The 12347-nt window shown below is 38.5% G+C and overlaps 1 protein-coding gene across 18 annotated transcripts in view; it reads right to left on the bottom strand.

The window, feature by feature from the left end:
* Positions 1-366: 366 nt before the first annotated feature.
* The window catches only part of LRRC4C (leucine rich repeat containing 4C), a 1189416-nt gene continuing 1177435 nt past the window's right edge, over positions 367-12347 (bottom strand). For 15 of the 18 annotated variants that reach the window (XM_053203288.1, XM_027072859.2, XM_027072860.2 and 12 more), the window contains one exon: positions 367-3345. In XM_053203288.1, the coding sequence (XP_053059263.1) occupies positions 1381-3303 (1923 nt within the window). In that variant the 5' untranslated portion in view covers positions 3304-3345 and the 3' untranslated portion in view covers positions 367-1380. Of the gene's footprint in view, positions 3346-4529; positions 4684-12347 lie in introns of all 18 variants that reach the window. The other 3 variants (XM_053203287.1, XM_053203289.1, XM_053203290.1) reach the window with 1 other exon arrangement.

The following is a 12347-nucleotide window of genomic DNA, read 5'->3' as shown; positions in this document are numbered from 1 at the left end:
GAGGTTTCTGTCATGTTAGTAACCCAATATTTTGAAATTCCGGGTTTGCAATGCACAGCCTTCCACCTAACAGTGAAATTGGAGCTGGCCATCAATCATAAGCTGAAAGTTCTTTAATCATATTTCATACAGATCATGTGTGACTTAAGGACAAGAAGCAGGTCTTGTCCATTGTGTACCCATGGCACTAAGATCAGTGTTTAAAACATAGAAGGGCATTAATAATTATTGTGGAATTGAATGGAATTTGCTGATGGCACCAAAAATTATTTTGCAACTTGGATAATTTAGAATACCTTCACGTTCTCTTGTTATACTTTAGCTAGCCAGTAGAATTTTACTTAGGAGACAGTGAATAAATTATACTGAAACTTTCTTCCAAGTGGAATTGAATTTACTTCACAAAATCATTATTTTTTAATCTGAGCATTCTACAAAGGGTGATCCTAATGAGAAGGAAAAAAAATACCACAGCATCCCTGAATATAGATCCAACACTCAAGTCAGCTAATGAAATAGGACCCCATAGAGATTGATGCTGTGACTGAAGAATACAATAATTTGTTTCTTTCTTAGAAAGTAGAAAATCTAATTACCTTCAAGTTTCTCACATTTGAGCCATACTACAAATGAGTTGTGTCCAGGTACAGAAAAACCAACAATATTTTATTTATAACCTTATGTTTTTAGTTTTTGAGCTACAAATTCTGGTTCTAGAGTTGTTTAAAAGATCATGGGTTTTATAGATGCTCATATGTAAATTAATCTGTTGTTTGCTTACGTTTTTTTTTCTTTTTTTCTCTTTTTTTTTCTTTTTTTTTCTTTTTGCTTGGCCATTGAATGGTTCTCCTCATAAATACAGAGCAGGTCATTACATGAAAAATATAAGATCTTGCATTTTTTTATCTCGTTCTCTCTTAAAAATCTATTTCTAATATTGCATTCCCCATTGGACTACTTGATAAGGGCATGAGAAAAAAAAAGGAAAGGGGGAAAAAAAAGAAAGAAAGACAAAATAGACTGGATCTCACCACTAGAATTCACCATAAAAATCTCAAAGTGTAACAGAATTCTTACAAAATTTCCTAGGCCAGTTCTTTAGGGACTTGAGATGTCCTATGAAAAATATGGCAACCAGGGTAGGCAGGGATGAAATGTGGGAAAATAGTAAATAAGTGCAGCAAAAACAGGTTTTGAGGAATACACATAATTTTGTCTGCTTTAGATCACAATAGAATTTTTAATAAATAAATTTCTTTTCTTTTTTGTTTTTTTTGTAAAGACACTTTTTTGAAACAGTAGATTTAGCCCAGTCATTTGTGTCATTTTTAATAAACTGTCTTTTTTTTATTGTTTGTTTTCTGTAACTCTGTAAATGTTTTAGATTTGAGTCTCTTGTACATTGTCTTTAGAGTTCATTCGGATCAATAACGGTTCATGCACTGAACTGTGTATTGAATTTATTGTGTTAACTGTTGTTGTGTGGTTGAAGGGAGATTTGTAAGAGTTATAGTGATTTAGGTGCTCATGCTCAATAGCAGGCATGGGCAGGTGGCTTTCCATGGGTGTGTCTCCTGTAATCTCATCATCCACATTAATGATTTCAACAGTTCTTGTAGGGGCATGATGGTTTTGCCGATGGTGCTGCTTCCTCATCTTGTAGAAAATGACCAGCATCACTGCAGCCATGAGTGTGATGGCCACAAAACAGCCAATGATGATTTTGGTGGTCTTCATGACCTCATCAATTCCTGGGATCCCACTGTTTATATCGGTCACTGGGATGGTGAATGTTTTTTCTGTTGACCTTGTGCTCTGTGGCGTGAGAGAGGTGGTCACGTTGGTGGTCTCCCAGTCGATCACTGGAGTGGGGCCCACATTGTTATCTGTGGTCCGTGCCTCATCCTGAGAAGGTTCCATAGTCTCTACTGTGACGGTTGAAAAGTAAGAGAAGGGAGTAGTGGTTGCTGCAGTAACATTCAGGGTGGCTGAAGCAGTGGTATTTCCAACGGAATTACTCACCATACACGTGTACATGCCTGTATCTTGTACGGTTACATTCGTGAAATTTAATGTGCCGTCACTGAGCACAGCTATCCTCACTTTGTATGCCCCATGTGTCATGACCGTTCCATTTGGAGTAATCCATGATACAGAGGTCAGGGACGTGGAGGCCCGACACTTCAACTCAGCTGCCATGCCCTCAGTGACATTGAGGTCAGCTGGGGGCTCCACAATCACAGGAGCATAGCATGTGAAATAATTCTGGTCAAGCTCCCCGATGTACCTCCCTTTCAGATTGGGAGGGGTGTTACATCGAGCACAACAAGCTGTGTTGGAGGGGGCCATGTCTTTTATCCACCAGCTGAGCCAAAGTATGTCACAGTTACAGTTCCAAGGGTTGTGATGTAAGTGTATCCGCTCTAGATGATGCAAGGGTGTGAAGAGGTCATGAGGCAGTAATGTTAGATTGTTGTGTGCCAAGTTTATCTCCACTAGTGACTGAAGGTTATCAAAGGCATTCCGTTCGATCACTTGAATCTGGGACTGTATCATCCACAGTTTTTGAAGGTGCATCAGTCCCTGGAAAGAGCCAGGCCTGATGGCCGACAAGTGATTCCCAGAAAGATCCAGCTCATCTAGTTTTATGAGAGGTGTAAGGTTAGGGATTTCACGGAGGTTGCACATGGCAAGGTTCAAATATCTCAAGTTGGACAGACCTTCAAAGGCACCTTCTGAGATGTATGAAAGCCTTTTCAATTCCCCTAAGTCTAGTCGGCGCAAAGAGGGGATTCTGTTAAAAGCATAAGAAGGAATGCTTTCAATGGGGTTGTTTCTCAACCAGAGCTCCTTCAGTTTAGACAAATATACAAAAGCTCCATTTGGGATGGTGGTAAGACGATTGTCAAAGAGTTCCAGAGTATTGAGGTTTGCCAGACCATTGAAGGCCCCGATTTCAATTGTTCTAATATGATTCCTACTCAATTGTAGGATTTCCAGGTGCCTCAAGTGCTTGAAGCTATTCACTTTGATGATCTGGATTTGGTTCTCATGGAGGTTCAGCAGTCGAGTGTTGGTGGAAATGCCATCTGGAACCTCACGTAGGTTTTTCCGGACGCAAATCACCTTGCTGAACTGGTTGCTGCAGGAGCAGACAGAAGGGCAGGTTTGAGCCCGCACCAGACCAGCCACCACAAGAAGTTGAAGAGCCAGCAGCACCACAAGCAGGGGGTCGAATAGGGCCCTGTTAAACCTAGGACCTATCATTATCTGCTGTGGATGTAAGGTCATCTTGTTCAACATTCATAATTTATCTGGTGTTGGTCCTTCTGGAGTTCAAATAGTCTGCAATATAAGAGCAAAAAAAAAGAAAAGACAAGAAAAGAAAAAAAGTATTAGCTCTCCTCCAAATGTCTTTCTGGAGCAATGTCAGTGATGCAGTGTAACAGCTAAAGCCATCATTTCTCAGACTAAGGAAACAACAAATCAAGTATCCCTTGTAGAGTGATGCGGCTCATGTTTATATAGAAAATGTTTCTGTACTGCAAATTAGCAGCCATCCACAGCCCATATCCATCAAATATGCAATCACAGGGAAATGGAAGCATGAGGTAAAACACCTTAATATAGTGTTTACCAACCAATTAGGACTTGAATGCATAAGGACATATGAAATGTACCCCAACAACAGGTTGAATGTCCAAACCAGATTGGAAAAGATCAGAAAACAGGATTTGGGGCTATACCCAATAAACTAAAAACTCCCTTGCAAAATTAGTAATAGTTGAATTTTATTGAGGGCTACTTTTAGGCACCATGGTATACAGACTTACCAACTTATCCAGGAATGGCTGGCTACATAATTTTCAGGGCCCTGTACCAAATGAAACTGGGGGATGGTTTGTTCAAAATTATGAAGAATTTCAAATCCATAACAACAGAGCATTAGCCAAGCATGGGCCCTCCAAAGAATGGGGCCCTTTTCAATTGCAAAGGTTGTGTGTCCTGATCCTTTCTGCCCTTACAGCACTCCTCTGAGGGAGAAATTTAATCATAGGGAAAGTAACATGAATGAAGTCACAAGGTTAGTAAGTACAGAACCAGGGCTCACACACATATCCGATTGGTCCAAGAGCATATGGTCTCAAATACTTTATGCAAGAGCTTCTGGGAGAATGATGGCAAGGCAAAATATTTTTTCCCAATTAATTTCTTTAAAATACTGTTTTGGGCAGGGGTGACCTCATCTGTAAACCCTGGCAACTTGACTTATAGTACCTGTGAAGATATACTGAAACAGCGGTACATGCAAATGTACATAAACTTTTGAAGATTCTCCTAAACTGAAACTCATTATAAGATAGCTAACTGCTACCTATAGGCAGACATAATACAAATTAAGTCATTCCTATGATATCTAATTTTTAAGTACAGAGAATACCTGAATATAAAAAAAATATTTTTTATCTTGGGTCCTTACTCTGACTGATTTTAAGTAGATCTGGGTGAAGGGAAATAAAATAACTCACTTTCTGCATTTCTTCCAGCACAAGGAGGAATTTTAAAGGATCTTGGGCTACCCAGTGTATGTCCCACTCAGCTGGCTTACTATGAACTGGGCACCCGTGTAATGACTTCTTCCAAATGTCTCATCTCAATAAACAGGGTTTCTTCTATAAACCTCTTGGAAACAAACAAATGACAAAAGTGATGGTGGATCACTACATTCCAATTCAAAACGGCACTGATTTAGTACTTACTATGTGTCACTTTGGACAAGTTACTTATCTTCTTTCCATGACACATTCTCCTCACTTGCAAAATAGGAGTAACAATATTACACACCCCTTGGTGGTGTTGTGAGGATAAAATTGGTTAATGCAGATATAGGGCTCAGAATAATGCTTCCCACGTTGTAAAAACTCAGTAGTGTTAAATATTATCATTATTGTTGTTATTGTTATTACTATCGTTACCATTTTTGTTGTTGCTCTTACAGACATCTTGTCGAGTACTGGGCATATAAAGATGAAGAATATAATCCTTATGCCTGAGGTAGTTATGATTCAAAGCATGAGACAGATAGGCAAACAGATGAAGTACAATAATATATGTTCATTGGTATGAGACCAGGCCACATTGGCACAAGGGCACTGATACCAGATCAGCTCAATCTGTGCTGGTAAATCAGAGGGTTTTCGAAGAAGAAGATCATCTGATCTAGGTTTTATAGAAGTTGATGTAAATAAAAAAAAAAAAAGGGAAAGAAAAGCATTTTAGGCAAGCACCAGCTTGAACCAAGATAAGGACACATAAAAGATGCTCATACATCCAGGGAACAGTGAAAAGTTCCCTGTGGCAGGAGAACGGAGGGCCTGGAAGAGAGACTTCTTTCCTCAGGGCTGTTGCAGCTCTAGACTGATCTTTCACACCATCTAGCACATGATCATCAGCCCCTGGGTCTATTTTCCCCACTAGCCTACAACACCATGAGGACAGAGGCCATGTCTGATGGTTTTTTCTCATCCCACTGCCAACACAGTACCTAGCACACTGTAGGCACTAAATAATGTCTGTTGCAAACACACAGAAACAGTTAATACCTAATTAACAACTCTTTGTATATGCGTTGGGATAGGTACCAGTATATTAATCACGACTTTCTAATGGTCTGTATTTTCTGATGTTTTGATATGCAGGGCTTTGTTGTTCCAGAGAGACTTCTCCAAGGGCTAGGCAATTTCTAGGGATAGTAAAGGACTTGACCACAAGCCTGCCTTTCATATTCAAACCAATCAACCTGAAGCCTATGCCCCAAACCACCTCATTTATCAGGATCTCCCAGGGCTCTTATACTTGGGCCACTCTCCCTCTGCCCCAATGATTCCAGAGCTAGAATCAGGCACCTAGGGACAGCCCCTAGGTCCCAGAATCCACTGAAATTATTTATACTAGTCAAATGCAAGCCTGCTTCCTCTGCCTTCTCTTGCTTTCTCTCAAAAACCGTGATAAAGACTCTTGCTCAGATCTTCCCTTGTTCTTTCTACCCCCTGGTGACCCTGCTGCTTCCTTGTGTGGCCCCTGTGTGGCATGGCATGCTCCCTCCTCTTGGGAACTAGGAGTAAAAAATATATCTCTTCAATGACAATTGTCTCCTGATTTGTTTGTCCCATCATACCGAAATAATAATAAAATCTACATTTAAAACAACTAATCACTAAATAGCAGGGCTCTGCTCATCTTATTAATCTCGTTGATGGCTTTACAGGTCTATTCTATTGTCCCATTTATACTGTGACAATGATGTGTTTGATAGGTTTTTCACCCTGAGTTAGAAAAGGAGTTATTTTTTATTGTAAATTTAAACATGACCTTCAAAACCCTTGTAGATTTCCATTTTAAACAGAATCCTACTTAAATTTCCAGTGATCATGGCCACTGAAAATTTTTTATTCATATGATTTGGTATAGTTTTACATACGCTCCACACGTTTTAAGGTAATTGGGCATTAAAAAATAGAACATAAAATCTCTGATACATTAATTGGTGTTTTTAAAAATTTTTTATTTATTTACTTATTTTGAGAGAAACAGAGACAGCACGAGAGGGGGAAGAGCAGCGAGAGAGAAAGAGAGACAGAATCTCAATCAGGCTCAGCACTCAGTGCAGAGTCCAACAAGGGGCTTGAGACCACGAACCGTGAGATCATGACCTAAGCCAAAACCAAGAATCAGACGCTTAACTGAGCCACTCAGGTGTTCCTAACTGGTGTTTTTAGGTGAGGGTCCCAGGGTCCTGCTCCTCTATTTTACCTCCCACCTCCCACCCTATGACTCTTAGAATCCTAGGGTCTCTGGCAATACAGGTTGAAATAACTTATTGACTAGAAATAGTACAGAAGTGAAGAAGGTAAGCCTTTTGCTTAAGACAAACCATTTGTTAACCTTTTTTCGTTAAAATAAGAAACAGCAAAGGCATTCATGTCCTGTAATCAAGGGAGAAGGCTCTGGTAGACTTCCTAAAGTTAAATGCCTGCTTAAACTTGCAGGACTCTACAATTGAGAAAGTTACTTTACGTCTCTTACTTCACTTTCCCCATCTGTAAAAGGGGGACACCACTGTTATCTACTCAAAAGGTTTTTGTTGGCACTCACATTATTAATGTATATACATGTAAATATATACATATATATGTAAATTAATATATATTAATGTATATATGTATGTAAAGTTACCAGCTCATAATAAGCAATATATAATAAATATTTAAAACATACTGAAAATAAAAATAAAGTGATGGGACACTCAGTTTTTTCCTCTTATATAAATAAGAATAACACTAATATCTATTATTCAAAGTTATGGAAAGGATCAACTATAATGATCAGAAGCATGCTTTCATATGCAAATACAACACCTTTCTCTTAATTGTAGAGTGCATGTGTCTCTCCTTTTCCAATCCCCAGGCTGTTTTATTTTCTACTTCTTGCTTACCTCAAGGTCTTTTTACTATTGCTATTAATGAGATTTCCTATCAATCAGTCATAAGTAACGATTTATGAATTATAGCTGGTTCAAAGCTAATTTATAACCCATAGAAAATAACGCTTGGTACATGCACTGAATCGAATAAACTGCTATCAACAAAAGGTTTTCTATTTTAAAATCTAAATTACGTTACTTTACATTAAAAGCCATGTTTCAACATCTCTCTCATAAGATGTTTTTATCCCATCAAAAAGAAATCAATTTAAAAGTACGCGCTATCCATTACAATGTCCTCTGACAGCATTTATTTACAAATGGATCTGTTTGGGTTTGGAATGCAATGATAATACTTTTAGCCTTGTCCCAGAGGATATTCTGACTTTGTCAACAGACCTTTCTTCTTTCCCTACCCACGCTGCTGTGCACTGAGACACAGGGGGTGATTTAGGCAGCACAGTATCATTGCTCAGTTAGCATAAACTGTTTACATATTGGAACTAGTTTGGAAGCCAGGTGAAAGAAAGATGAATTTATTAGCTACAACCAACTTTCCCTCACAGGCCACACACTCACAGCCATATGTATCTTTAACAAGCCCCCCCACAAATGCTGAGAACCAAAACCATTTCCCCACACTCAGCCTGGATACTGAGACCTCCAAACCGTATCTTCCTTCCTACTGACATGAACATGACTTTGCTCTTCCATTATCTTTATTAGCATCTCTATCCTTTATGGGGGGACTTTCTTGTCGAAGCAAATGGTTTCACTGTCCTTCTAGGACAAAGATCCAAAGATCCATAGTTCCATAGATCCATAAGTTCTTTCATGGAAAGCATTTAATAGCAGTGTGCCTCTACGATTCTTTGAATCTCTTGCCTCACCATTGTTTTCACCCATCCTGGATTGGAGTACCATAATTCTTACTCAGTCCTAATCAACTTCCCACACTGAAAAATTTTCTTGAATCAGATTCCCAATTCCCCATAAATTCTGGTCTATCTGTCACCAGTCTACTCATAGATACTCCCAAACTCTTAGAAGATAGTGGTCTCCCTTAACATAGTAAGCAATAAACTCGCTCTGTCTTTTCAATAGGTTGTGCTGGTAATACTAGGGGAGTCAGCTTTTTTATAGCACTAAGGATTCATTTAACTGTGCTTGAACCTTGCTTTCTCTTTCTTCACATTCGTTGCCTACCCAGCATCCTAATCCCTTACCCTTTCCCTAGAAAATTTTGTGCAGAAAACTTCACTCACTTCTTCGAAAAGTCACAAAACTATATTATCTGTTTTGAGAGACACTGACCCAGGACTGGTAGGTAAAGAGAATTTGGTTTAAGCTAAGGCTAGACAATTTTTTTTCTGTAAAGAGCCAGATAGTAAATATTTTAGGCCTTGCAGGCTATATGGTCTCCTCTTGCAACTACTCCACTCGCCATTAAAGCCTGAAAGTAGTTATAGAGAAAAGGGGAATGAATGGAAATGGGTGTGTTCTGATTAAACTCTTTATGAGCACTGACATTTGAATTTTGTATCATTTTCACATATGTCAAAATATTATTCTTAACACTTTTTCTAACTATGTAAAAATTCAAAAACATTCTTAGCTCCCAGGGCTAACTTTTGGACTATAGTTTATCTAAACAAATGTTGGTTGTACGATTTCTGTTGCCAGAGACGCGTTAGGTCTGGACAGGTGACACAATTTGGCCAATGAGATGTAAGATGAAGTCAGCTGAGGGGGTTCTGGGAATTTTTTTTCTCCCACTACTAAGAAGAAATATATAGGGAAGAAATAGTTCTTCATTCTGTTTTTGGATATTGTGAGTACAAGATGCCTAGAGTTGCTGAAGCCATCTTGTGGCCAAGAAACGAGGAAGCCTGAGGACAAAGCTGTTATGCCAAGGAAGAAAAATGGAAAGAGGGGAAGAATTTATATTCTTGATATTTGTGATGGGCAGCTGAACTAATGAATCCTGTTACTATCTTTCCTCTGTATTTTCTTATTATATAAAATAATCAATTTCTCACAGTATAAACTGTTAACTTTTTTTCTGGTTACTTACTGCCAAACCTATCTTGATACTTATATATTCATTCTCCTTTCTCCTCCCCTCTCTCCCCCTGCCTCTCTCTCCCTCTCTTTTTCTCTCGATATCTCTCCTTTCTGAAACCAATAGCAAAGACAAGTGAAAAATTCTGATTTCTTATAAATCATTCATTATAAATTTGAGACCTACCAAAGGAAACAAAGTAAGCTGAGGTAACAAGATTTGCTTATCAGAAAGGAGGTGAGGCTCATCCCTATCATGCTAAGAAGGCGTTCTATTGCCATCATTTCTCTGGATAACTCTAAATTTTATTATTATTATTATTTTATTTATTTATTTTGAGAGAGCGAGCAGGGGAGGGGCAGAGAGGGAGGAAGAGAGAGAGAATCCCAAGCAGGCTCCATGGTGTCAGAGCAGAGCCCGATGTGGGGCTGGAACCCACAAACCATGAGATCGTGACCTGAGCCGAAACCGAGAGTCAGATGCTTAACCAACTGAGCCAGCCAGGCACCCCCAAATAACTCTAAATTTTAAAGAGTGCTAGAATACATTGGAGAAGGAAAAACAACACCTTAAATAATACCACTGTCAAAAGTAGCTATCTCTCCCAAGTCAAAATTATTTTACAAATATTTTCTAATTAGTTCATTATTTCCCATCTGCAACCCAGCTTTCCAAATCTGTTGAGTTTTCTCTACTCCTATACAGGAGCATGTGGCTCTGCAGATTTTCAGGGAGAAGAAAATTTTTGTAACTATGCCTAGGACTGACCCTCTAGGCAAATGTAATGGAAATGATACAACATTTAAATGGCTGTAACCCAGGGACTCAACCTGTCAAGTCAACAGGAGGTTCTTTCACTGAACACACTGACCTGGCAATGTTTCTAGAAAATTGTAAGAAACTGAGATTGAAAAGGAAGAAGAAGAAGAAGATGATGATGATGATACCTGGGTCTACACTGCCATTTTTCTAGAAGACTTACCTGGTTTATAGTAAAAGAATACATATATTTGGTGTTTAGAGATGACAGCATGACAAAATTATTAGATGGGAAGAAACAGTGAGTAGAGAGAACTATGTATTTAAAAAAGCAAATCAAAGAAAAAAAAATAAAATGAAAACTAAAAGCTTGTGGCCAACATGTTGCTATCATTTGGACAGTATAATCAGGATTATCAGAATGAAATTGGCCAGGCCTTCTAGAACGTTATAATCTTGTTGAAGCTATAATACAAATGTATAGATACATATAAAAAAAAATAAAAAGTGTACCTGTATGTATTTTAGGTACTAATACAATTCAACAAATTCAGTATTTAAGTGTCATAAATCATTGTCAGAAGTCATAGATAATCAGAGAAAGTTTTAAGAAGAGGATTTGTGACTTTATGTAAGTCTTTAACATATATAAACTTGCATTGAGGCAGGGTGGTTGTGGAAGAGGTAAGAGATTACTTGCAAAAACAGAGGAGTAGGAGCATGAAATGAAAGGAAACTGACTTGCTAGAAGGAGAGGGCTTATGCTACAGACAACTCTGGTAGAAGTTTGGATTCATTTCAATAAAGAGATTTAGGAAGAAACTGCCATCCCTTTATGTGGGAAAGGGTTTGATGAGAGAGCACTGTTTTAGAACGATCTGTCCTTGTGTGTAAAAGAAATTGGAGAGAGGAATAGTTGACAGAAAAGTCCTATGACTTTAATAATCGACATCCCTAGCATTACTCTAAAACTGAACGAAACTGATCTTCAATCTTCCATCTGATGATCTGACTACTGAGATACGTACAGGTTGAAATTAATCAGCCCTAGTTGAAATCCAGAGTCTGAAATACTAATGAGGGCAAAATTAGCTTCTGTATGTGGTCAGGTTAAAAAATAACATTGTACACAGAGAACAAGATATCATTTTGGAAACTCTGATGCGCACAAGAGAAGCATCTCTTACCTCTGGTGCTGCTCATGTCTACTCTGTAAATTGTACACAAAGGACTACTAAACACACATTCAATTTTGGTTCCCTAATGACATATTACACTTTCCAACTTGAAACAATGCTGAAGTACAGAAAGACCCAGAGACTTATATTAGCAAAACCTAGAGGGACAAAAAAACAGATCAAGAATGAAATGAGGAGGGTTGGAGGGTTGGCTTAGTACTACTGACTATTTGATTTATGGCAAACTGTCTCCCTCTGAGTTGCACCTTTCTGAGTGGGAGTGACAGTAAACATTACTAAATCGACACTGAGAGGATTACATGAATTAAATGCCATAGCATATACTAAAAACAAATCCCCAAACTTACCTCTCACCTCCAAACAATGCCACTGCCACACACCCAGTGGCTCAATGCAAAAATGTAAGAATCTTCCTTGACTTTCTAAAAAAAAAATTATTTCTAACCCGCCCAACACTATTCATCTGACTCTATTACTAAAATACAACTGGATCCATCTACTTTTCCTCCTTGTACCTCTCTAGGTCAAATCATCTCCATTTCTAACTTGAGCCACTAAAATACCCTCTTACCAGTTTCTCTATTTTTGCAATTTCCTCACTACAATTAATGCTACAGACAGCATTTAAAATGAATTTTTAAGATTCTTCAGTTGAAATGCTATTAGCTCCGTATCTTTTTAGAGCAAAATTGCAAACTGTTTTGGTCCCCAAATCATGATGTTCTGGTACCTGCCTGCATCTCATACCTTTCAACTTTTCTGCGTCTCCTTTCTCTCTTCCATTGTTCCTGAAATGCTCCAAGCTTGTTCCTCCCTCAGGACCTTTGCAGTAGGGTCCCTGCTG

Source organism: Acinonyx jubatus, chromosome D1 (assembly GCF_027475565.1).
Source record: "Acinonyx jubatus isolate Ajub_Pintada_27869175 chromosome D1, VMU_Ajub_asm_v1.0, whole genome shotgun sequence".
NCBI lineage: Eukaryota > Metazoa > Chordata > Mammalia > Carnivora > Felidae > Acinonyx > Acinonyx jubatus.
The sequence above is the reverse complement of the archived record's forward strand: the minus strand, read 5'-3'. Positions and strand labels throughout refer to the sequence as shown.